Genomic DNA, 22168 nt, shown 5'->3' with positions numbered 1-22168 from the left:
GGAAGGGATCTGCTGCGAAGGGATGGGCAGGAGGATTGTCTCCTGTCCTGTGTCCTCCCATCGCACACGGATGAGAGCTGCTGGTCTTGGTGCAGGGCTGGTGCAGCAGTCAGACACCTGGAAAGCCTGAATCCTGGTGAAGAGCAGAGGCAGAACAGCTCATGGCGAAAGGACGGCTAGAGAAAATATGCAGGCAGGAGGAGAAACTTCAGAGTTGCAACTTCCGGAGGCCTGGGAGCTGCATCCCTCTTGATGCTGGTGGGGTTGAGGCTGGGTGCTGCCATGGGCAAACTGCTGCCAGAGAAGGGGGCAGCTTGCTGCTTTGAGGAGGGACTTTTCCTACCATGGGCATTCATTCCTGGCCAGAGCTGCAGGGACTACCACTCTCCAGAGAAGTTTTGGGAGCTCCATGTGTGTCTACACGGCATCACAGCAATATGCATGAAGGGAAATATGGCTGATGGACTCCAGAACCAAGGGAGAGGGGAGCTGCCTGCTCAGTGCCACCCACAGGCCTTTATCTGCAGCCAACCCCTCACCTGGGGATTAATTCTGCAGCTCAACAAAGACGAGGTTATCATGTCTGCATCCTGCAGCTGAGAAGCCCCACTGGGGTCCTGTACAAGACCCCGGTGTGCTGCTGACCTGCTTCTGCCATGTTCCTCAGAGAGAGAAGGGGTGAGTGCGTCCCTCCACGAGTGAGTGCATCCCCCTGTGTGTGGCTGCAGCCAGCTCGCAGCAGGGGAGAGAGAAGCTGAAGCCCATCTCTCCTTCCCTGCGCTTTCAGCAGGCGCTGAGCTCCCTGCCTGGCTGGAAAGAGAGAAGGTTGCTGTGAAGCTTGAGGGGAAACAAAATAGAGAGGTACATGTCTGATGGGTGGGGGAACGTTCACGGTGGTGTTACGGTGCAGAGCTCTGACTGCAGCCACCCTGGGCTTGGGTCCCACTGGGCTCAGTGGGATGCAGGAACTAGCAGCAGCTGCTGATCAGCGCAGCCAAATCCAAGCGCCGTGAGGTCCTGCCAAGCTGCGAATCTCCCTGGCAGCGGAAGGTGATGTTGACGCACGTCTTGCCCCGGGTGGGCGCTGGCAGCCAGGGCCTCCCTGCTGCATCATCCCCCGAAACACGCCAGGGACTGGGAGCCAAGCAACCCTCCCACCGCCAGAAGGAGAGGATGGGGCTCCTTCATCTCCACTCTGCTGGCTGCATCCTTCCCTGCTGCACCCAGGGTGAGATGCCCGCATCCCGCCGAGCAGCGGGGGCTGCTGGGAGCATCCCAGGGCTGGTGGCCCATCCACGTGCGGCAATGGCGAGAGGCCTGGCTTGCAGGGGCAGGGCGGCCGCCGAGCTGCTTTGCGCTCCCCCAACGCCCACGTAAGGAAGTGGTTGCATTTCTCGGAGAGGAAAAGGGAAGTCGGTCTGCCTCGGCGGGGCAGCCAGAAGCTCCCGCCGCTCGCTCCGGGCTGCCGTTCGTGTCGACTGCCCAGAGTCCATGAACTAGCCCTGCCCGCGCTGCCCAGCAAGGTAAGGAGCAAGGAGGTAGCTCTGCCACCCCAGCGAGGAGCTGAGGCTGTCCCGCAGGGGCTGTGGCCGTCACCTCTCCGGGTGCTCAGCCCTTGTTCGAGGGGAGGCGAGGATCCCCCCGGCTGAGGCCGCTTTGGGGTGTGAGGTGGGTGCGAGCAGTGCTTCGCTTGTGGACTTTGCTCTCGCTGCATTTCGGGCAGTTTTTTTTACCAGCTTTGGCAGCAAGTTTTGAGTTTCATTCTCTTGCCTAAAGCCTGGCAGCTGGAGGGTGTTGGAAAGGGTCCCCTGGCAGGGGTTGGTGCTGGCAGAGCCAGGGCTGGCTGCAGTCTGCCCTCTCCTCCTCGGGTATCCGCTGCCTCCAGCTTTACCCAGCGTGAGGAAGAGGAGGGTCAGAGCTGCCTTCTATCTGCCCCGGGGCAGTGATGTCCCCCCACAGCCAGACTGGTGCTGGGGGTGCAGTGCTGGGGACTGAGGATGAGTGTCCCAAGCCTGGCTGGCAGGAGCACAGGCAGTGACACCCCATGGGGAGCAGAGGGGCTCCCCGGGGTCGGTGCTGGGGTCTCGGCAGCGTGAGAGAGAGAGGCTACATAGGGTCCTGTGGCTTCTGGCAGGACCATCACCATGTCCCTGCGCCAGCGGGTGCAAACCTACCTCCCACCACCCCGACAGGCTCAGCAAAACCAAAAATACAGTTCTTCAGCATGTGGCTTCCTCCCTGGGACCGGGAGGAGCCCCCAGCGCTTGGCTCCTGCCGAGGTTTGGTTATTCCCCAGTGCTCGGCTCCTGCCAAGGTTGGGTTATCTCTTCCAAGGATATTTCCGAACTGCTTGGCGCCTCAGGGCTGGCTCAGGAGATAACGGAGCTGCCTCAGGTCCCAATCCTGCCCTGTCTGGCTGTTCAAAAATGCCTGTTTGCCTCCCTTGAGAGCCTCTGTGTCGAGCGGGGCGACACCACAGCCTCTCCAATGCTCTTCACTGGTAGTGACGGGGCTGCTCAGCTCCCTGGGGTTCACCCTCGGCTCCCCACGCCGGGCACGGCTCAGCCCACAGGGCGTCAGCAGGGAACTGCCCTGACCCAGCTGCTGGGGAAATGAGACCTAAACCGCTGCAGGGAGTGATTGGAGCTCAGCCTTTGCTTCTTACCCAGCGTCCCGTGGCAGGCAGAGGACGGCTTCCGCTCCCCAGCGCGGCGGCTGAGCCCATCCCTTTGGGGCTGGTGTTGAATGGGTGAGCAGTGAGACCCCCCGGGAGGAGGCTCCAGGCCTCTGAGCATCCGAACCAAAGCGAAAAAAGAAAGTATCGCTGTTTTCTTAGAAAACACTTGAAGGTGGCAAGTGTCACGGAGGGCGCTGCCTCCCATCCCTCTTCCCCACCAGCCGTTTTAGCCAGGTCCCCATTTCAGCCGGGTTTCACGTGTTTTTCTGCCTCTCCTCTTTTGCAACAGCACCAGCAGCATCCCTGCTTGCTGCTGATTTTATTCGGCATCCAGAGAGCAGCTGTGCTGCAGGGCTCGGGCAGAGGCACACGGCAACAGCCGCTTTGGACCTTCCTGTGGGTCACCCAAGGGCTGAACCCCAGCGGGATGGGTGCAACGCGGACTGGATGCCCGTGTCCTTGGCTGGGGGTTTGCGCTGGGGTTGTGCTGTGCATCAGCGTTGGGCTTTCTCCATCTGCGAAAGTAGGTGATGGAACTCCGTGGATTTTCTTTTCACCAGCCCAGGGACTGAAGTTTGCTAGGAGGGACCTTTTTTTTCCCCCTTCCTTTGTACCGTTTTCAGCTGCCAAAGAAAATGGGCAGCGTTCAGCGAGTTCCCAAAATAGCTGAGAGGCAAACTATGAGTAATCCCTGTCCGTCACGCCCTGGTGAGGTGTTTCCCTACATCCATGTGTTACCTCAGCTGCGGAGCCAAGGGGCTGCGAGCCCTTCCCGTGGCACCCAGAGGGGCCTCGCAGGAAGCTGCTCCGTCCTGCGGCACCGGAGCGGTTGGCAGGCTCTGGCGGGAGCACAGGGAGCTCAGCCAGGGGAAGGGATTAGTCACCGGCTCACTGGGGATGGGATGGGATGGGATGGGAGTGTCTTCATGGGGCTTTGGCTCTTCCTAAATGAGAGACAGGGAAGGAGCAAGCGAATCCGGCCCTGCAGGGCTGGTGGGAGCAGCCGGAGCAAGGAGATGCTGCCCATGGTGGGACCCACGGGATGCCTGTGGGGCTGGCGGTGCTGACACCGGGTTCTTGCGTGCCCGGTTGACTCCTGCCCACCAGGCTCCAGCCAGTCGGAGTAGGATGACAACATGGTCTGGAAGCGGTCCCTGCTTCCCATCTGGCTATGGGATACTCAGCCATGGGCATCTTCTGGCCGTGGGCACCCATGTGGCACCCAGGACACTCAGTGTAGGGTGCTCAGCCATGGGGCAGCACTGTGAAGAACATCTCCAGCTCCACCCTGCCCCACTGGGCCTGCCACTCTTCTGCCTTGTTGGGCAACCTCTGAGCTTGGAAATCCTTGGGGAAATTGCAGAAGGGTTGAATGTGGTGGGAGGGAGTGTTTAATGTGGCTGGAAGTGGGGGTCCTGCTGTTTGTCCTGATGGCCGTGGGGTCTCGCCCCATCCCCAGCCCGCGAGCCATGGCTTACCACAGCTTCCTGCTGGAGCCCATCAGCTGCCACGCCTGGAACAAGGACCGGACCCGTAAGTACGGCCAGAACACCCCATCCTGAAGTCCTCAGGGGTGGCCTGAAGCACCATCTGTCCTGTCTGAATATCCCTGTGGCGGGCGATGCCTCGCAGCGTGGGGCAGAGCTGGGTTGGGGCTGAATGTGGGGAAGCGAGTGGTGCCACAGAGAGACTCTGGGGCTGGGGACTGTCCTCCTGCACCCCCTGGTCCCCGTGCTGGGGGTGCCAGCACAGCACCCAGCCCCGAGGCAGCCCGCGTGGGGAGGGACGGGCAAAGCACTGAGAGGAGAGGAGAGCGGAGATGAGTGATGCACGGCCGATGGCATTTCCCGGCCTCCGCGCAGGGGATGTGGGAGAGAACAAAAAGAGCTTTATCTGCTGGGGCTGGCAGGGCAGGATGGGCCCAGATGGGAGCCGAGAACTCGCAGCCATGCATCCTGTCCCATCCTATCCCATTTTATCCCATCCCATCCACCCAACCCCTCAGGACCACATGCTGGGGAAGAGGGGCTGCTGGGCTCTCGGGTCTGGGGGAGCTTCCCTGTGGGGACAGTTTGTAGGAGCCATCTCAGCTTCAGGGCAGCACGGGGTGTGGGGCGTGGTGGAACCCCACTGTGGAGCGAGGTCCCACCAAACCTGGAGCGCAGGAAGGGGCAGGACAATGCTGGCCGGCCCTGTGCCCCCTCGGCAGAGTCCACCACCCAGGGAGGGCTCTGCCCTGGCTGCTCTCGCCCCACAGAGATTGCCCTCTGCCCCAACAACCACGAGGTCCACATCTACCGCAAGGATGGGGCCAAGTGGACCAAAGTCCATGAGCTGAAGGAGCACAACGGACAGGTGACAGGTGAGTCATGGCTGATGAAAGGGACAGGGACACGGATGGTGGGTGATCCTGCCTCAGAGAAGGTCCTGACCCCACTTGGTAGTACTAGAAGCTTCTGGATGGGTGTTGAGCAGTGGGTGGAGGAAAGGGAGCAGATTGTGTCTCTTCTGGTCTCGATCCAGCACGTCAGAAGGAACTGAGGGATGGGATGGGAGAGATGAAGAGGGATGGAGTGGGGAGGGATGAGGTGGAATGAGGTGGATGTGGTGGGATGGATGGGTTGGAATGGATAGATGGAAGAGATGGGATGAGATGAGTTGGCATGAAACAGGATGAGGTGCGATGAGATGGATGGAAGGATGGATAGATGGAATAGATGGGTTGGGATGGCATGGGATAGATGTGGAAGTAGGTCAAAGAGGGACTCTAGAGCGGAGACCATCCACAACAACTCTGTGTTCAAACGGCCTCCAGCCCTGAGTGAGGAACCCATCCCCACCCCCCTTTGCTTTCCAGGCATCGACTGGGCCCCTGAGAGCAACCGACTGGTGACGTGTGGGACTGACCGCAACGCCTACGTCTGGACCCTGAAGGGCAACGTCTGGAAACCCACCCTGGTGATCCTGCGGATCAACCGGGCTGCCCGCTGTGTCAAGTGGTCCCCCAAGGAGAATAAGTTTGCCGTGGGCAGCGGCTCCCGGCTCATCTCCATCTGCTACTTTGAGCAAGAGAACGACTGGTGAGGCTCTGCCGTGGCCCCACTGGGTCTGTCCTCGGGGAGGTGGATGGGAGATGGATTGGGAGATGGAGAAAAGAGGGAGAGAAGAAGGAATGGGGAGGTGGGTGGAAGGGACATAGACTGGGAGACAGGAAACCAGAGAAGCTGCAGGTAAGACAAGAGGAGACAGGGGAGACAGATAGCAGCTGGAGAAGGAGGTGGAAGAGGAGACAGATGGGGAGATGGAGAGAGTTGCTCCAAAGCCCTGCTGCAGGGGATGGGACACGCTGCTGCAGGCTGGGGCAGTCCCTGGGGTGCTGGTAACCCTGAGCACCTTCAGCCAGCCCTCCAAAAGGCCAGGGGTGTTCCTGGGGGTGGTGATGCTCCCCCATTGACACCGCCTTCACTCCCCGCAGGTGGGTTTGCAAGCACATCAAGAAGCCCATCCGCTCGACGGTCCTCAGCCTCGACTGGCACCCCAACAACGTCCTCCTGGCCGCCGGCTCCTGCGACTTCAAGTGTCGGTGAGGAGCGGTGGGGGCGGATGAGCAGAGGGGCCTGAGCTGGGAGGATCCCCCCAAGAACGGGTTGGGGTCCTACTCTGGCACTGCAGAGGTCAGGGGGCAGCCCAGCACCCTGGCTTGTCCATGGGGCGTGCTTCACCCCTCCGGGTGCTGCTGGGAACCACGGATGGGGCACAGGGAGGGTTGGGGGATGCCCTGGGGACAATCCCAGTGTTACAGCACCCAGTGGGGAGCAGGAGGTGATGGGACACCCTGTGGGCTCTGGGAGGGAAACTGAGGCATGGAATGGGGAGGAATGGAGGCAGCTCTGGTGCTCACATGGCAGGGTTCTTCCCTCACCCAGGATATTCTCAGCCTACATCAAGGAGGTGGAGGAGCGGCCCAGCCCCACGCCGTGGGGCTCCAAGATGCCCTTCGGGGAGCTGATGTTCGAGTCCAGCAGCAGCTGTGGGTGGGTGCACAGCATCTGCTTCTCGGCCAGCGGAGCCCGTGTGGCCTGGGTGAGCCACGACAGCACCCTCTGCCTCGCCGACGCCAACAAGAAGATGGCGTAAGCAGGGCTGGGAAACGGAGGGGGCGTGGGGAGCTGGGGGTGACTGTGCTGTGGGTGGTGGGGGGCATTGACCTCCAAAATGATGTGGGGATGGAGGCATCCAGGTGGAGACTTGGTCAGAAGAGGCAAATTGTCCTCTCCTTTCGGTCTTGTGGCTCCCACCTGCGTCACGAGCTGTGCCAGTCTCAGCACCGAGAGGCTGAAGCTCAGCTTCCCGCTAACGCTCTGATCTCTCTCGTAGCGTTGCCACCCTGTGCACGGAGACTCTGCCCCTCCTCGCCGTCACCTTCATCACCGAAAACAGCCTGGTGGCCGCGGTGAGTCTGGACTGGGGACACAGGGTGGGCACCACACTGGGAGCCAGAGGATGGTGCTGAGCAGCGCTGTGGTTCTCCAGGGCCACGACTGCTATCCGATGCTGTTCACCTACGAGGAGAGCCAGGGTGTGCTGACCTTTGGGGGGAAGCTGGATGTCCCCAAGCAGAGCTCCCAGCGCGGCCTCACTGCCCGTGAGCGCTTCCAGAACCTGGACAAGAAAGCGAGTTCGGACACTGCCAATGCCACGCTGGACACCGTGCACAAGAACAGCATCAGGCACGAACCGGGCGGGGGAACGGCAGAGGGACGGGCTCGGTTGGGTCACCCCAGGGACTGCTTTGGGTGCTGCCCCAGAGCATTCCTTGGCTGTGTTGCTATCTGGGAGCTGGGACAACCCTGGAGCATCCCTGTGTGTGGGTAGGGGAGATGGAGGAGTCTATACCTGACAACTGGGACAGCCCTGGGCATCCCTGAAGCATTCCAGGGTATCTCTGGATATCCCTGCACGTAGCCAGGGGAGATGGAGGCGTGGAGCCCGTTGAGCTGGGACAGCCCTGAGCATCCGTGCACGTTGGTGGGAAGATGGAGGGTTCTGGACCTGCTACCGCCACACCCCACTCCCCGGCAGCCCTGAGGGCTTGTTGGGAGCCTGGGGCTGATTCCCCCCCACCTCTTTGTGCCCCGCAGCCAGATCTCCGTGCTGGTGGGCGGGAAGGCCAATTGCTCGCAGTTCTGCACTACAGGGATGGACGGCGGCATGAGCATCTGGGACGTCAAGGTGAGGTATCCTTGTGGTGCCTCGGTGCCCCCAGCGTTGAAGCTTCATTACCCACAGCTCTAATTGCAATCCCCTTATCGTACTGCTGCACAGCTCTTGGCCGGGGTGGTGGGCTCCATCCTCCCCCCAGGGGGGTCCCATAGTCCTCTGTGGGATCTCCTTTAACCCAGGGCTGGGTGAGGAACACCCCTGGGTGGCCCTTTCACAGCCCACCACGAATGACCTCCTGTTTTGTTTTAGAGCCTGGAGTCAGCGCTGAAGGATCTCAAGATCAAATGAAGGAGCCAGCCGGGAAGGGCATCCCAGCTGCCAGCTTGCCCCTGCTCTGCTGCGCCCGCCTGCTTTCCCCCGCGAGCCCAGTGCCACACGAGCCGGCCGCAAGGCCACCAGCGTGCTTCCTCGGCTACCAGCCAGCCCCGGAGGCTGCTCTCAAACAAAGAAAACCATTTTTTTTTACTATGTTTGTCACCATCCTACCCGATGCTGGTCATACATCGCTTAAATGACAATAAAGGATTTTCCTGTATAAATCCACTGATTTTTGTTTTAAATAGTTCAGTGCAAACGTGTGTGGGATCAGAGCGCATCACGGCCACCGTGCTGCATCTCACCATGGGTGGTCACGTCTGCTGTGCCATCAGCTTTGAGGGTGAAGTAGGGCCATGGGTATAAGGGGAACATCACCTCCCGGTTCTCTGCTTTAGCACAAAGCAGGATCGGTATTGGAGAAAAGATTGGGGAGAGGATGGAGGTGGTGTGGCAGTGCAGGTGTCCCATACTGCTCCCAGCACCAAGCTCCTCCTGGACACCAGCCCAGTCCTGTCAGGCGTGCAACCCCAAACGCTGGGAGCCAGCTCGGAGTCCCTGGGCTGCCGAACCAATCCTCCACCCTTCCAGTCCATTAAGCACAGGCTGCCAGGCAATCCTGAATGGAGCACCTCTGACCTTCACCTCTGCCTTGGGAGCCAAGCAGTCCCATCTCACGGGCACAGCGATGGGGTCAGGCAGCAGCTTGAGGGGAACTGCTTCCTCCACTCCAGTAACCCAAGTGAGAGACACCCATCAGAGACGGCCAGAAAAGCTTTTTGCCTTCAGGCTGCATCTGCGGACGGAGCTCCTGATCCTGGAGTCAAATTCCACACCACAAACAACACAGAGAAGCAGCAAAGCAGCCGGTGCAGAAGTTGCCACGTGCCCAGCCCAGTAGTGCACCCTGTATACTCCTATTTGTTCACACACGCACAAGAGGAGGACAGAGCAGTTCTGATAACTTACATTTTAATCAGCCAAATATACAAGTTCTGTTGTAATTTTTTTTTAAACTTTATCAAGTTCTTTTTCCATCTTTGTCAGACCCAATTAATGTGGTTTTCTTTCCTTTAAACAAAGGATGATGTGGTTAAAAACTGGCACTATCCCTAAGAAGGAGGAAAAAAAAAAATTGAAGAGGAGGGAAAAGGGGAGATTGGGTGCAAGAAAGGAGGGATGAAGCCGGGAAGGAACGGCACTCTGATGTCCATGAAGTCAGGCTCCCAGATTACACTGCACCACCCTGCAGCAAACTTTGATGGGCCCAAAGGATTCCTTGGATCCATTACCCTTTGGGCTTTCACTAGCAAGTCAAAGTTCCCCACCCCATGCTCCACCCCACAATGACCCCACAATCTATTGTCTTGCAATCTAACATTTGAAGCATCTCCCCTCCCGCACAGCTCCCTCCCACCCCGCCCCCCCCGCCCCGTCTATGAGTTCTTAATCCTAAAACCAGCAAAAACATTCAGGTTTCCAAACTGTTACAGAGAATCGCTGTTCAGCACAGTTCTGCACCGAAGATAGCAGCTGCCCCTAACCCCAAATGGAAATCTGCGCCAGGATGAGGACAAACACATCGGCAGTGTCTCTTGGAGGTGAAGGTGACTTCGATGCCGCAGCACACCCTACGTGGCAGCTATGGAACGCAACATGGCAGAGTTCCCGGCAGGCACCAGGCACAGTTCCCTGGCGTTTCCTCCTCTTGCATGTCCTGGGCTTACTTGTTAAGGGATAGTGGCTGCAGTCTTTTACCTGCCATAGCCGCTTCGTCTTTTGCTGGGGGAGGAAAGAGAGGTTTTGTCATTTCACGGTGTGTGTCAGGGGCTGGTGGTGGCTTGACGGCCCCAGGGACTGAAACCCTGTCAGTCATATCCAGTGAGGTAATGGGAAAAAATCTGCCCCTCACCACCAACCCTACAATTAAGAGGAGCGAACTCCCTGCACTCTCCCTTCCGTCCTTGGGGCCCCTCTTCAGGCACTCACAAATTACCCTGGTGCCGATGCAAAAGTTTCTCTGTGGAAGGCACTGAGAACACACGTCCATCAGACTTGTGGTTCACAGCTATCAGAGCTGGAGAGAACGTGCAGGCAGGAGTGCTGCAAATTCCCCTGGCAGTCTGGATCCCGAGCATTCAAAGTGGAGAAATCAACCCATTAAACCCCCCAAATTGAAGCAAGCACTGACTGGAAGGCAAAAGACAATACAATTATTAAGGGCAGTTCCCTTCTCTCTTTCCCTGCTCCCCATCCGGATGTCCTAGAACTCTATAGGAATGAAACAGCTCAACCTGGTTTTAATGAGAGGAGTTGTAACGACACTCAGCAACACCACGCAGTCTCAGAATATTAGGGGTGACCATGCACACTATGAAAAAATCACACCTCCTGATGGTACAGCCATTGCAAAGAGCAGAAAATATGACTAATTACTCTCTAACCTTTTCTCTCTTCTTCTTTCTTCCTGGCAGCTTCTTCCCTTTGCTTCCGAATGATGGCTAGTCGGGCAAGATCTGCCTTCGCTTGTTCCGTTTTACCAGCTAGGTGCATTTTCATGTATCTTTCTTTTGCCTTTTGCTTCTCTATTTCCTCCCTGTTTGAGGGAAAAACAGCAGTCACCAGGGTACCCATGTAAGAACACGGGCACAGACAGGGAAGAGAGGCTTTCTGACAGGAAGGGATGGTGAGGACAGACAGGGAGGCCCTGTCACCAGTTTTCAAGTACTGGTTTTATCTATTGTAGGGTCTGAACAGGGATGATGAGAGAGATTACTTCTACCTGCATTCAGCTAAATAAGGACACTGACACATCATGAGGCCGAGCGAATTAGCCCCTGACTGTACAGCACCACGACATGTTTTCCCCAGCCCTACTCTCAACGGTGTACTTGTGCTGAAGCAATCTATCCCAAACAAGCAAGCTTGAATCTTTCACTCCAGAACTCTCCATCGCTAAATTAAACTAGAAGATTAAACTTTGGTTCTCATCATATTCATCTGCTCAGGCAAAAAAATTCACCGTGACTTCTGGGAAGCTGCTACCTGTCACCACGGCACCTTCTGCAGCGAGATGAAAGCGGACTCCAAGGTGCCCTCTGGTTAATGGATTTCAGTTATGTCTCATTTTCGGCATAAAAATTCCCAAGAGGAATGGCCTCCATCCACTTCACAGCAACAAACTTCACTCTCTCAGTGCACCTGGCCAAGCTGCCTGGCTCCAGGATGGCCACAGTTATTTCCAGAGAGCAGAAAACTTCGCAAAGTTTGTAAGAAGAGAGATTCTGATCCACAGTAAGTCCTGACTGAAATTTGCTGCTGTTCAGTGTCTGCTCCAGAAAACAGCACACTTATAGGGCTTCCCTGAAACACCAATACATACACAGAAGGGAAACATCTCCCCATGTTAAGCTGCTGCCACCAGCAAGGATGAAATTCCAGGAAGGCACCAGCCTCTGCTGAGGCAGCAGGAAAGACTCACCGCTCTCGTCGCGACAGTTCCTTAGGTCCATCCAGGTCCAGCTGAGTTACTTTTTTGGTTGTCTGAATTATGCGATTGGGATTCTCTATGTCTATCAACCCTTCCACTCCTTTGCGCTTTTGCTAAGGTTCAAGAACAAGAGGAACTTTAAGAAGGTGTCTCGTGCCCAAATCTGTGTTGCATCACAGCTCATCAAACACACTACAACACACCCCAAAAGTGGAACTCAAGATGTTTTCACCAGACAGCAAAACCACTTGGGAACAAAGATTTACGTACCACGCATCTTCAGTCTTTTTTGAAATACTCTTGCCTTTGTATTTCCCTTATAAAAATACAAAAGTTTTCATTCTGAGGACAAAATGCAATTAAGTCAGGGGGTTTTGGCTTCTAAAAATAGTCCTTCAGTGAAAAAATTTACTATAGAGAGCTCTTAAAGAGCAAATGAGTCAAGAGTGTGCATCGCTTTCCTGTCCCAAGAATCTAGGTGGTGCAAATGCATTAAGTGCCCTGAGAATGACAGTACCTGATAATCCTCGTCATCTTCATCACTCTCATCTGAATCTAAAGACTTCTTCTCTTTTTTGGGGTCCCCTGTTGCCCCTTCACCTCCTTCTTCTTGCTCCTCTTCTTCCTACAAAGCCATGGGAAATTAAAGAAAATGAGTGTCGATAAAAATCCCAAATCCAACAATGACTCTTACATGAGATCATTCTGGAGGATTGCGAGAGAACTCTGAGAGTACCAGAGCTCCTGATGTGGCCTTTACAACACCAAAGGTGCTTAGTTATCAAAAAACAAGAGCTCATCCTCAACACCTAAGTGTGTGTCACCTGCCCCAGCAATCACCACTAAATAATTTTGCAGTTCACTCTGTATAACAGGCCAAGAAAATTACTGTCAAAGACAGAACGGGCATTTTACTCTTCCCAAATGAAAGATCTCCAGGAGACATTTTGCCCTGGTTTTACAGTGCACAATATCTCAGGGTCTGGAAACTACACGGATATAGTGTAGACCTGGATCCAAACCCTAAAGAGAGGTGAAAAAAAAATGGAGAAGAGCAAATTGATGTATTTTTCACTTTATTATCCAAGAAATTATAGCCTTTTTAGCACAGCTTTTACCAGTCAGAGGTTTAGGAATTGACTTGAAATCATAAGATAAGATTAGAAGAACCAAGGCGGGTGTGAACAGCTGACTTTACCATCACCAAACATCACTCACCAGCACAACTGGCAAAGTGGATAAGCTACGGGCAGCAGGAGGAGTAATTTTGTTAATTGGCTTTTCTAAAGCTTTCCCTAACAAAACAGCATTTGGTGCAGCCATCACTGTGTGGTATAGACTACTGCAAAAGTAAAAGAAGAAATCCTTCTCAGCAAGGAGTTCTCTGGCCTGTTTTGAAGGAAGACAGACATTTCAAGTGGGAGCTTGCTTGTCCTGTTCCACTACCAGCTGGTGTTTTTATTAACAATTTGGGTGTAGAGAACCCATAAAGTTTGTGAATGACATCGCACTGGTGGGAGTTGGAAACATTTTGGGACGTGGGATCAGACCCAAAATTGGTTTCAAAATTTGGAAAGATGGCATGAAACCAAGAAGGTGGAATCAGAAAGCAAACCAAGAGGAGTTCCACTTCAAAAGAAGAAATCCAATACAAAGTCAGAATACATGGCTAAGCAGCCAACAACACAATCATCTTGAGTCACACCTGGTCAAAACATTAAAAAGGAGTCAACAATATGGCTCACAACTGATTGTAAGAGTATTATTCTTCTTGGGGGTATTCATCAGTGTTTCCTACATGGGGTATAATTGTCCTACTGCAGTGATTTTGGGCAGCACTTTCAGAAAGTCACAGGAAAACAGCAGCAAGGCAGCACTGTAGCTGCGATAATGTGGGAATATAGGAGACCAAGGACTGCGGAAAGCAGCCAGGCCTTTCCAACACCTGCCAAGTAGCTGGGGGGGAGCTGTTATGATCCAATGTTGAGGCATAGAAGCACACCTGAAAAAGGATTCATGACAGAAAATTGTTATCTTTCCCTGCAGGTTAGAGCCAAACAAGGAAACTGCGTACAGGAAGAATTCAATGGAAGTTGGGTCTTTCACATCTAGAGGAGAAAGAGGGCAAATATAATAATTTCAATATCCTATAAGAGGTGAGCCCTTTCCTTCCACAGGCAACCTGTAGAGCATGGATCAAAGAACTAGCTGACAGCAGAGACTACACCAGGGCGGGGAAAAAAGATGTCTGGCTGTGCAATCACCTTCCTTATCCTTTAACCTTCAAATTCCTTATCCTTTAACCTTCAAATTCCTTATCCTTTAACCTTCAAATTGGCTGGTCTACCTGGCCTCACTTCTGTGAGGATCCAGACTGGATCACACCTGGCAGTCTCCCCAGCCAGAGACATTCAGAACTGATGCTGTGTTTGCTGACAGGACGAGCTGCAACACCTGACTGTGGTGCCACTCCGAACTGCATGTTAAGTGTGCTGAAAAAGCCAGAGCTTAGAGCAGCAAGCAAATTATGTCTGCAAACACATACCCTTGCCTTTTGCTTTTCTGCTTGGAGCTGGGCATCAATCTCTTCAGGACTCGTGTACTGCCTTGCTCGGCCTTTGTGGCCTCCTTTTCTACCTGTACAAAAAAATAACATTAATCAATGGGTTAGTGATGAACTTTCAGAAAGGTCTGCTCCTCCTGCAGCCCACTCCGGATTTTCAGTGCAGACAGGACAAACAAGAATAGCTTCTCTGATACAATCTAAACAACGACAAGGAAAGGACACACTGAACTCACCAGCCACTGTGAAATACTCCAAGCATTTTGGGTAAGTTACAGACTGCATAGAGAATTAGGATTATTGATCCATAGAAGGATACTAGGAGAATCAGCTCCTTCTTTCCCCTTGGGCTGGTTTTGAAGAGATCGGAACGCAGAGCAGCCTATCAGCTGTACAGAATTTCCCAAACCAAGCACGGGCTTGTCCTGCAGACAGTGAGCCAGGAATGTATCCCTAAAGGGGGTACCTCCATGCCTTGAAATGGCAGAGCCATTACACTGTTTATCAGGCTACAAGCTTCTAAGTGCCTCTCAGTGACACCATCCTTTCCCTATGCCTACGCTTGTGGCCTCTCTGATGCAGTTCCTGAGCTGGCAAAGGATGCTCAGAACCACAGCGCTCTCTGTGTTTCCTGTGCAGAAGGAATTACAGTGTGTTCCTGCAGCAGCCGCACTTACACACAGCTCTCCAAGAAGCTCGCCTCCTTAACCGCTCCCCTCCACAAGGCTGTGCCAACAGAAAATAGGAAGCTAATTGGACAAAAGCTTTGGGAATTCAACGACAGCTGAAGAACTACTAAAAGTAGTTTTTTTACTTTTTGCTGCTTTATAAGGAAAACATTTTGCTGCTTTATAAGGAAAAACAATAACAAGCTCTAGGAATCAGGAAGAGGAGAGAGCCAGCCTGGCTGGCTGGACTGCCTGGCTAAGAAATGTTATCAAGTTCAAAATTCCATTGATTAACAAATTGCTGAGGCCAGTAATGCTTCCTGCAGGTGACTGTTCTGTTTATGTTCTCACAGCTTAAAGAACTGCTGGAAAGCAAGTTGAACAGAGCCAGACTCTAGCCCTGAGCGGGGGAGCTCGAGGCATAAGTGGTGCACGTGACTGGCAAAAAGCAAACAACTTGGGTCAGGGAGCTCTCAGCTGCCCAACAGAAGGAGCAGGAAACTCCCGCTCTCTCTCAGCCTCCCCACTTCACCTGCGGAGGTCAACTTACACCTTATAGGGCAGGGAGGGGCGAGGGGATCGTCTCTCCTTCCTCAGGATGGCGCAGGATGCATAGGAGAGATCAGTAACTCCTGTACCACACCATGCCTGGCTGTGCTGCTGGACTTGCAGGGACGGGGAGCAGCAGTGCAGGCAGCCCCTGTGGGCCACGCGCTTCTGAAATCCAGTCCTCCTGGCTCAGCAGAGGCCAACTCTCATGTTTTAGCTCAGGAAAAGCAGAGTCATGGAATAAATGACCTTAAAATGCCCACCAAAAACCTTACAGAGACACCCAATATGTTTTCTCATGTGAAGTGAGGACGCAGAGAGATCACAGCCTTCATTCTGAACTCAGCTGTGGAAGCTCATGGTCACTCAAACCGCAAGCACAACTGAAAGCTTTGCTGCACCCAAAGATGCCGCTTTCTGTCTTTCTGCTTCCAGCTATCCCGCATGGCAATACAGACTCTCTCTGGGAATGACATCTACCGCAGAGCACTCTAACCCAAGAGACATTGCCACATTGCCCAGCAACTGACATCACGCGAGATGGCACAGCAGTGACATCCCTGCTGTGACATCCCTGACACGCTGCCTCACACCAGGGAAACCTATACAACCCAAAGCCACGTTCAGCTGACACCAGGCAGCCTTCGCACCCAGAAGGGCTCAGAACTGAGGAACACAGATACCTTATTACTGCAACTAAACAGCAGCAACAAGGGGAGGAAAGCACCTCTAGAGGAATTATCTTACTTTAAATGCCTAAAGAGAGGCAAACGGAAGACAGACACAATCTCATTTACATTTCAGTCTGCACACAGAGAAGGCCCTGTGGAGTGGGACCAGCAGTGCTGCTGGATTGGGGGCTGGAGGGGCTGCGGGGAGCTCAGCATGGAGCAGGGACACGGCTCTGCTTTTACCAGGGAGATCAAACTGCAACTCAGGTGAGCGAAGTGCCAGTCCTACACCTGCCACTGCCCTACCGCATCCCACTGCACAGCTCCCTTCAGCTCTGCGCCTCAGTTTCCTCACCTGTTACACAGGGATAATGGTTCTTATTCTCATCTGTGAAGCACTTTGAAAATATAATCAGCAGTGGATTTCAAACACATTTGTATTCAGCTTTTAACAGCATAATTAAGGAACATAAATCACAGCGAATGGAAGAATATTGAAGGAATCACTTTTTTTTTAAAAAATTAAGGTATTAAACCCCCTCCCCCCAAAATAATAAAAAATAATCCTGTATCCAAGTTCATTACACTTGCCCCACAATGGATGGTTAAACCCCTCCATTTCACATTAAGCAGTGAGTGCAAAAATCCACTATTCTGCTACCAATACTGTAACTTGTATTGACCAGGGTGGAGGCAGCAAAAATCCCTGTTTTCCCAGGCAACAAAAGGTTTGAAACCAACCTTTCAAATTGTACAATGAAATACCGAGCAGGAAATTCCAAGTTATGGGGTGTTTAAATATGGGCTATAACCCACCGCAGCTCTTTGCTTTCACAAAAAACAGGGAAAAGCTTCAGCCCTGCCTACTAACACGATACAAACGGACAGAAAATCAAGTGCTCAAAGAAAATCCAAATAGGGAGGCAGATTTGGTAGTAATGCTTGGGAAGTGCTGACGACATAAATTAGAGCAAACTACAGAGAAGATGCATGAGAAGGGCTGGTTTACATTAACGTCTCTGACTGAGGTTTCACTAACGCTCACACAAGAGCCAATTATGCAGATGGTGCATCTGGCGAAGGTTCTGGGTGGATCCAGCTCAGCCCTGACAGCCCGTCAGTCCCTCATTACATCTCCTTAATCATACAAGCAAGTCGGTACCCGCTCTGTAACACCCAGATGCGGAGCCGCAGGAAAGGAGCCCCTGAAGCGAAGCCACCTTCGCATCCCCCCTGTGCCCCTCAGGGCTGGACCCACCACCCAGGTTCCCCCTGCCGAGCCATGGGGAGGAGAAGGCGTTCAGCCCTGCCTCAGGGTCCCTGGAAGCTGTAAAAGCCCCTCCCTGGCTACCTCTGAGCCTTCAGCCCTGCCTGAGGGACCAGCTGCTGGTTTCAGCTTGTCGGGGAGCACCGGGGGCTGTTGCCACCCCACAGCACTTGTTGGGGGGCAATGTAGGAACTGCAGCTCCCAGAGAAGTGAGAAGCCACCATCACCTGGGGAGGTTCACCCCAAAACCCTCAGCTGGAGAAAGAAACCACCACCTCCCCCAGCAGCAGAGAAGGGGGCGGCGGGGGGCACCCCCACCCATCCACGGCCAATAAGGAGGAAAGGAGACCCCCGCAGCAAGTACCTTGCACCGGGAAGAGGGGGAAAGAGACCTGTTCTCACACCAGAGGGCGAGAAACGAACTCTAATCTCACTCCCAAGCACCCTGCAACGGGGAAAGGGGAAGAGGGTGGGAAACGAGCCCTGCGCCCCCAGGACCTCCACAGGCGGGAAGGAGGGGGCGGTGAAGGACCCCTCCCAACTCCTCCACGGCCGAGAAACGGGAAAGGAAGTCTCCCCACTGAGTGTCCTACCCTGGGGAGAGCAGAAAAGAGACCTCCCCTCAGATCCGAGGGCGTGAAACGAGGCCTACCCCCTCCCGCCCCCAGCACCTCCATAGCCGCAAAGAAGGAGGGGCGGCAAGGGACCACGGCTAAGAAGGAGGAAAAGAGACCCCCTCACCAAGCACCGTGCACTGGGGAGAGGGGGAAAGAGACCTCCCCTCACACCCGGAGGCGGGAAAGGAGGCCTGCCCCGCCCCCCAGCCCCTCCACACCCGCAGGGAAGGGAAAAGCAGCGCTCGCCCTCCCTCGAGCTTCCACAGCCAAGGCTCCTCCCGCGCCCCTCACTCTCCTCGCACCTCCTGAGGCGCTCATACCCCTCCCCTTGATGGGTCAAACCTTCCCCAGCCAGGCCCCCACCTCCTTTCGGCATCGCGATGGCGGCTGCTGCAGCAAGGCCCCCCCGGTCCGGCCCCGAGCTGCGACCCGGAACCGGAAACCGCCCCCTGCGCGCCACGCCAACAAGGACCCAACCGCGGGGCTGTCCTCCCTGCCGCCTGTTCTGCCGCATCCGCCCACAGCGTGGGGAATGTCAATCAGGCATCGCGGCAGGCACCACAAGAGGGCGGGACCAAAGGGTGGCTTGAGGGGTGAGGACGCAGAGGCGGTGGTCGTGACGGCGACGAAGGTGGTGGCGAGGTGGCTGCCCACGGGGTCAGTGAGGTGGTGGGACAAGGCTTTCCTCACTAGGCCGCGGCGGGGCTGGCCGGGCGAGTGGGTGGGTGGGTTCTCCCGGTAGGAGCTGAGGGAAGTTGTTACTTCTCGGTAGTGGGGGAGGGGCGGGTGTTACCTCACTTTGCTGAGGTGAAAATAGGGTTTATTGTGGTGAGGGGGGTGCAGCGCTCACCCCCAGAGCCTCCTGGTATCCCTGTTGGAAGGAATGATTGTAGAATCATGAAGTGATAAAACTGCGAAAAAGGAGGCATTTTCCCCAATTTGTTATGGAAGAGGAGACCCTTCTCAATTTGTTATGGAAAAGGAGACGCTTTTCCCCAGTTTGCTATGAAAGGAGGGGGCTGCTTTCCCCAGTTTGCCATGGGAAGAGGAGGCCCTTCTCCCATTTGCTATGGAAAAAAAGATGTGCTTGATTAAATGTACTGATTTTTAGTAAAGCTAACTCTGAATTGGGCATCATGGGGCAAATTTAAGATCAAAAATAGTCTGATAAACAGAGTGAGCCAAACAAGGATGTGAAAACTGAGAAACACAAGGGTTGATGACTTAACTTTAATACTAGCAAGATAACGAGTGAAAGTTGATCAGTGAAGGGGTGTGGAACAGCTGCGGGAGGTTGCATGAAGATTGTAGAACGATGCGTTTTGGATTTTGGGGCAAACGTGTGGTAAAAGATTAGAGTAGTGCGATTAGTTATGAATAAGTATGACTTTTCTTGGAATTCTATGAATATTTATCTATTGATAGCGTATAAAATTGTAGGGTCTATATTGGGGGCTTTATACTTGAGTTTGGAGAGTCTGTCCCCCCCCATAAGTGTTCATAATTGGTGCAAACTGAATAAACAATGTCTCTCTTGGTGATGTAGAGTTTGGCTTGCTGTACACAGACAACAGAGCTGCATTTCAGACAACATCCCCAGGGCCTGCTGGTATACCCAAGGCTGCATTAGGCAACATTTACCTCTTTCACGAGCTTGAAAAAGCTTAATTTTATCATCAAAAAGCAAAAACACACAAAAATCTGAGGAGAAATGTCTCTTTATTTCCTTTTGTTTTTTTTTTTCCAGGGGCTTTCAGTAATTTGAAGCGCCTGTGTGGTTGAGGGCAAGCAAACCCCATCCTTTGTTTTGTCACTGTTCGTCTTCTCTGAGGCGATGCCCAAAGTGAAGCGGAGCAGGAAGCCTCCCCCAGATGGGTGGGAGCTGATCGAGCCAACGCTGGATGAGCTGGATCAGAAGATGAGAGAAGGTAAGAGGCAGGGCTTGTTGCTCTCAAGGAAGTGACCCTTGAAACAAGCTCATTCTTGACTGCTTCAGGAAGCACAGCTTTCCCCACAAATAACGATTGATCATTTTGTATCTCTGCCTTGCTGCGATGCTGCAGACTGGGATTTGCCCAGTACTGGTTGCTTTTCTGTGGGTGTAGCCAGGTTGCAGAGCACAGAGGTTTGGGGTTCAATTGTTCTAGGGTACAGCCCCAGCTGAAGCATGCTGGCATGCGTGGAGGGACTGGGAGTTCTTGTCCGTGCTGTTGCTCTGGTCTGAGGAACCAGGGCAGCCATGAAGTCACCTGCCATTTAGTGTAGGTCACATCATCCCTGCAGTCATTCTGGTTTTGTTTCCTGAAGGAATTGTTCCATGTCAGGTCCCTTTCATTTGAATCTTCTCCCATTAAGCTCAGTCTTGTCTCTGTAATATATTAAAGTTGTCAGTGTTCTTGGAACAGGTTATTGCTAAGTGACCAAGTCACAACGAGCAATTCCAGAGGAGGCCATGCAGATGATCGGAGGGCTGGACCACCTCCCATATGAGGAAAGGCTGAGAGAGTTGGGCCTGGAGAAGAGAAAGCTCCTAGGAGGCCTTACAGCAACTTTCTAGTACTTAAAGGGGCTACAGGAAAGCTGGGGAGGGGCTCTTGATCAGGCAGTGCAGGGATAGGACAAGGGGGGAGGTTTTAGGCTGAAAGAGGGGAGATTGAGATGAGCTCTTAGGAAGAAATGTTTTCCTGTGAGGGCAGTGAGGCCCTGGCCCAGATTGCCCAGGGAAGTGGTGGCTGCCCCATCCCTGGAGGTGCTTAAGGCCAGGTTGGATGAGGCTTTGAGTGACCTGATGCAGTGGGAGGTCGCTCGCCCATGGCAGAGGTTTGGAACTGGATGGGCTTTGAGGTCACTTCCAACCCGACAAATTCCACAATTCTATGACTAAGGAAATAGCCACTTGAAATGGTCAGCTGAAACCTGCTGTTTTGTGTTCCCTCCCAGCGGAGACTGAGCCTCACGAAGGGAAGAGGAAAGTGGAATCCCTTTGGCCTATCTTCAGAATTCATCACCAGAAAACACGTTACATCTTTGATCTCTTCTATAAAAGAAAAGCTATCAGCAGAGGTGAGGAACGCAAATGCTTTACCCTGGGCAGGGGAAGATAGAACAGAGTAAGGTGTCTGACTGTGGATGTGCCTGAACTGGGTGTTGGTGGGAAGGGCCTGGTTTCTGGGAAGGGAAGATGGAGGGAAGGCTGGCAGCTGCTTGGCTTTACCTGCGTTACTACAGTGAGTAATTCCTGATACTGAGTCTTCCAACACTTCTCGGGAGCTACTTGTGACGGTGTTTGCTTCTCTGCAGAGCTCTATGAGTACTGCATCAAGGAAGGATATGCTGACAAAAACCTGATTGCGAAGTGGAAGAAACAGGGTTATGAGAACCTCTGCTGCCTGCGGTGTATCCAGACACGAGACACCAACTTCGGAACCAACTGCATCTGCAGGGTCCCCAAAAGCAAGCTGGAAGTGGTAAGATTTTTTAGCTTGTTCCTCTGCTTCCCTGGATGCAGGCAGTACCCAGTCTAACTCCTCCCGTGTCAGGAACAGCAGAGGAGGTGGTGCTGTTGTTTTGGGTAATTTTCTTTAGTTCTAACATTTTCTGTCTTTGCTGGTAGCATTGGTATCTGTTTGGTCCTAAACTTACTGTCTGCTTTGTGATGTGGTTGGTTGGAGAATGGGAAACAACAGAAAACTGGATGATAGAAACCCTCCTCAGGCAGCCTTGTTCTCTGCTTTGAGGCCCTGCTGGTCTGTCTTCTTGCCATAGCCTGGTTGATACACCCTCTTCCTCTTTCTTTTCCAGGGGAGAATCATTGAATGCACTCACTGTGGATGCAGAGGCTGCTCTGGGTGAAGCCTTTAGCCGCAAGACTGCTTGTTGAACTGAGGGATATCATCCTGCACAATGGACTGGTGGGGCCGTTCCAGCCACCTTCTGCCTGATTATTTCTGTATAGCAATTACAACAGCAACTTATTCACCTGGATCGTACATCCAATGGTGGTTGGTTTGGAGTAAGTTTTTGTGTAGCCATTTATTTTAAAATAAAGTCTGCCTTCCCAAAAGAATGGTGGAATCTTCTGGCAAAACGCTTCTCTGCCCCTCTCCTCCTGTTGGATGTGTTTCGGTT

General features: G+C 53.6%; 3 protein-coding genes across 4 annotated transcripts; 2 read left to right on the top strand and 1 right to left on the bottom strand.

Annotated features, from left to right (window-relative positions):
- Nucleotides 1-1325: 1325 nt before the first annotated feature.
- Nucleotides 1326-8447, top strand: ARPC1B (actin related protein 2/3 complex subunit 1B). Its single transcript, XM_054081045.1, has 10 exons — nucleotides 1326-1523; nucleotides 4137-4210; nucleotides 4935-5039; nucleotides 5535-5757; nucleotides 6153-6260; nucleotides 6604-6810; nucleotides 7055-7130; nucleotides 7211-7407; nucleotides 7819-7909; nucleotides 8150-8447. The coding sequence occupies exons 2-10, from the start codon at nucleotides 4147-4149 to the stop codon at nucleotides 8186-8188; spliced, it is 1110 nt and encodes a 369-aa protein (XP_053937020.1). The 5' UTR covers nucleotides 1326-1523; nucleotides 4137-4146; the 3' UTR covers nucleotides 8189-8447.
- Nucleotides 8448-9646: 1199 nt separating this feature from the next.
- PDAP1 (PDGFA associated protein 1) lies at nucleotides 9647-18533 on the bottom strand. Of its 2 annotated transcripts, none has more exons than XM_054080351.1 (6): nucleotides 18404-18533; nucleotides 14251-14342; nucleotides 12223-12330; nucleotides 11697-11818; nucleotides 10660-10811; nucleotides 9647-9997 (listed from the first exon to the last, which is right to left on the bottom strand). In XM_054080351.1, the coding sequence occupies exons 1-6, from the start codon at nucleotides 18414-18416 to the stop codon at nucleotides 9939-9941; spliced, it is 546 nt and encodes a 181-aa protein (XP_053936326.1). In that variant the 5' UTR covers nucleotides 18417-18533; the 3' UTR covers nucleotides 9647-9938. The 2 variants fall into 2 exon arrangements, with proteins under 2 accessions (XP_053936326.1, XP_053936325.1); XM_054080350.1 differs by lacking the exon at nucleotides 18404-18533 and adding an exon at nucleotides 14505-14568.
- Nucleotides 18534-18555: 22 nt separating this feature from the next.
- BUD31 (BUD31 homolog) lies at nucleotides 18556-22106 on the top strand. Its single transcript, XM_054080352.1, has 5 exons — nucleotides 18556-18697; nucleotides 19788-19968; nucleotides 20981-21103; nucleotides 21341-21507; nucleotides 21842-22106. The coding sequence occupies exons 2-5, from the start codon at nucleotides 19875-19877 to the stop codon at nucleotides 21890-21892; spliced, it is 435 nt and encodes a 144-aa protein (XP_053936327.1). The 5' UTR covers nucleotides 18556-18697; nucleotides 19788-19874; the 3' UTR covers nucleotides 21893-22106.
- Nucleotides 22107-22168: the final 62 nt, after the last annotated feature.

Source organism: Cuculus canorus, chromosome 15 (genome assembly GCF_017976375.1).
Source record: "Cuculus canorus isolate bCucCan1 chromosome 15, bCucCan1.pri, whole genome shotgun sequence".
Lineage (NCBI taxonomy): Eukaryota > Metazoa > Chordata > Aves > Cuculiformes > Cuculidae > Cuculus > Cuculus canorus.
Note: the sequence above shows the minus strand (reverse complement) of the source record. Positions and strands in the feature narration are given on the sequence as shown.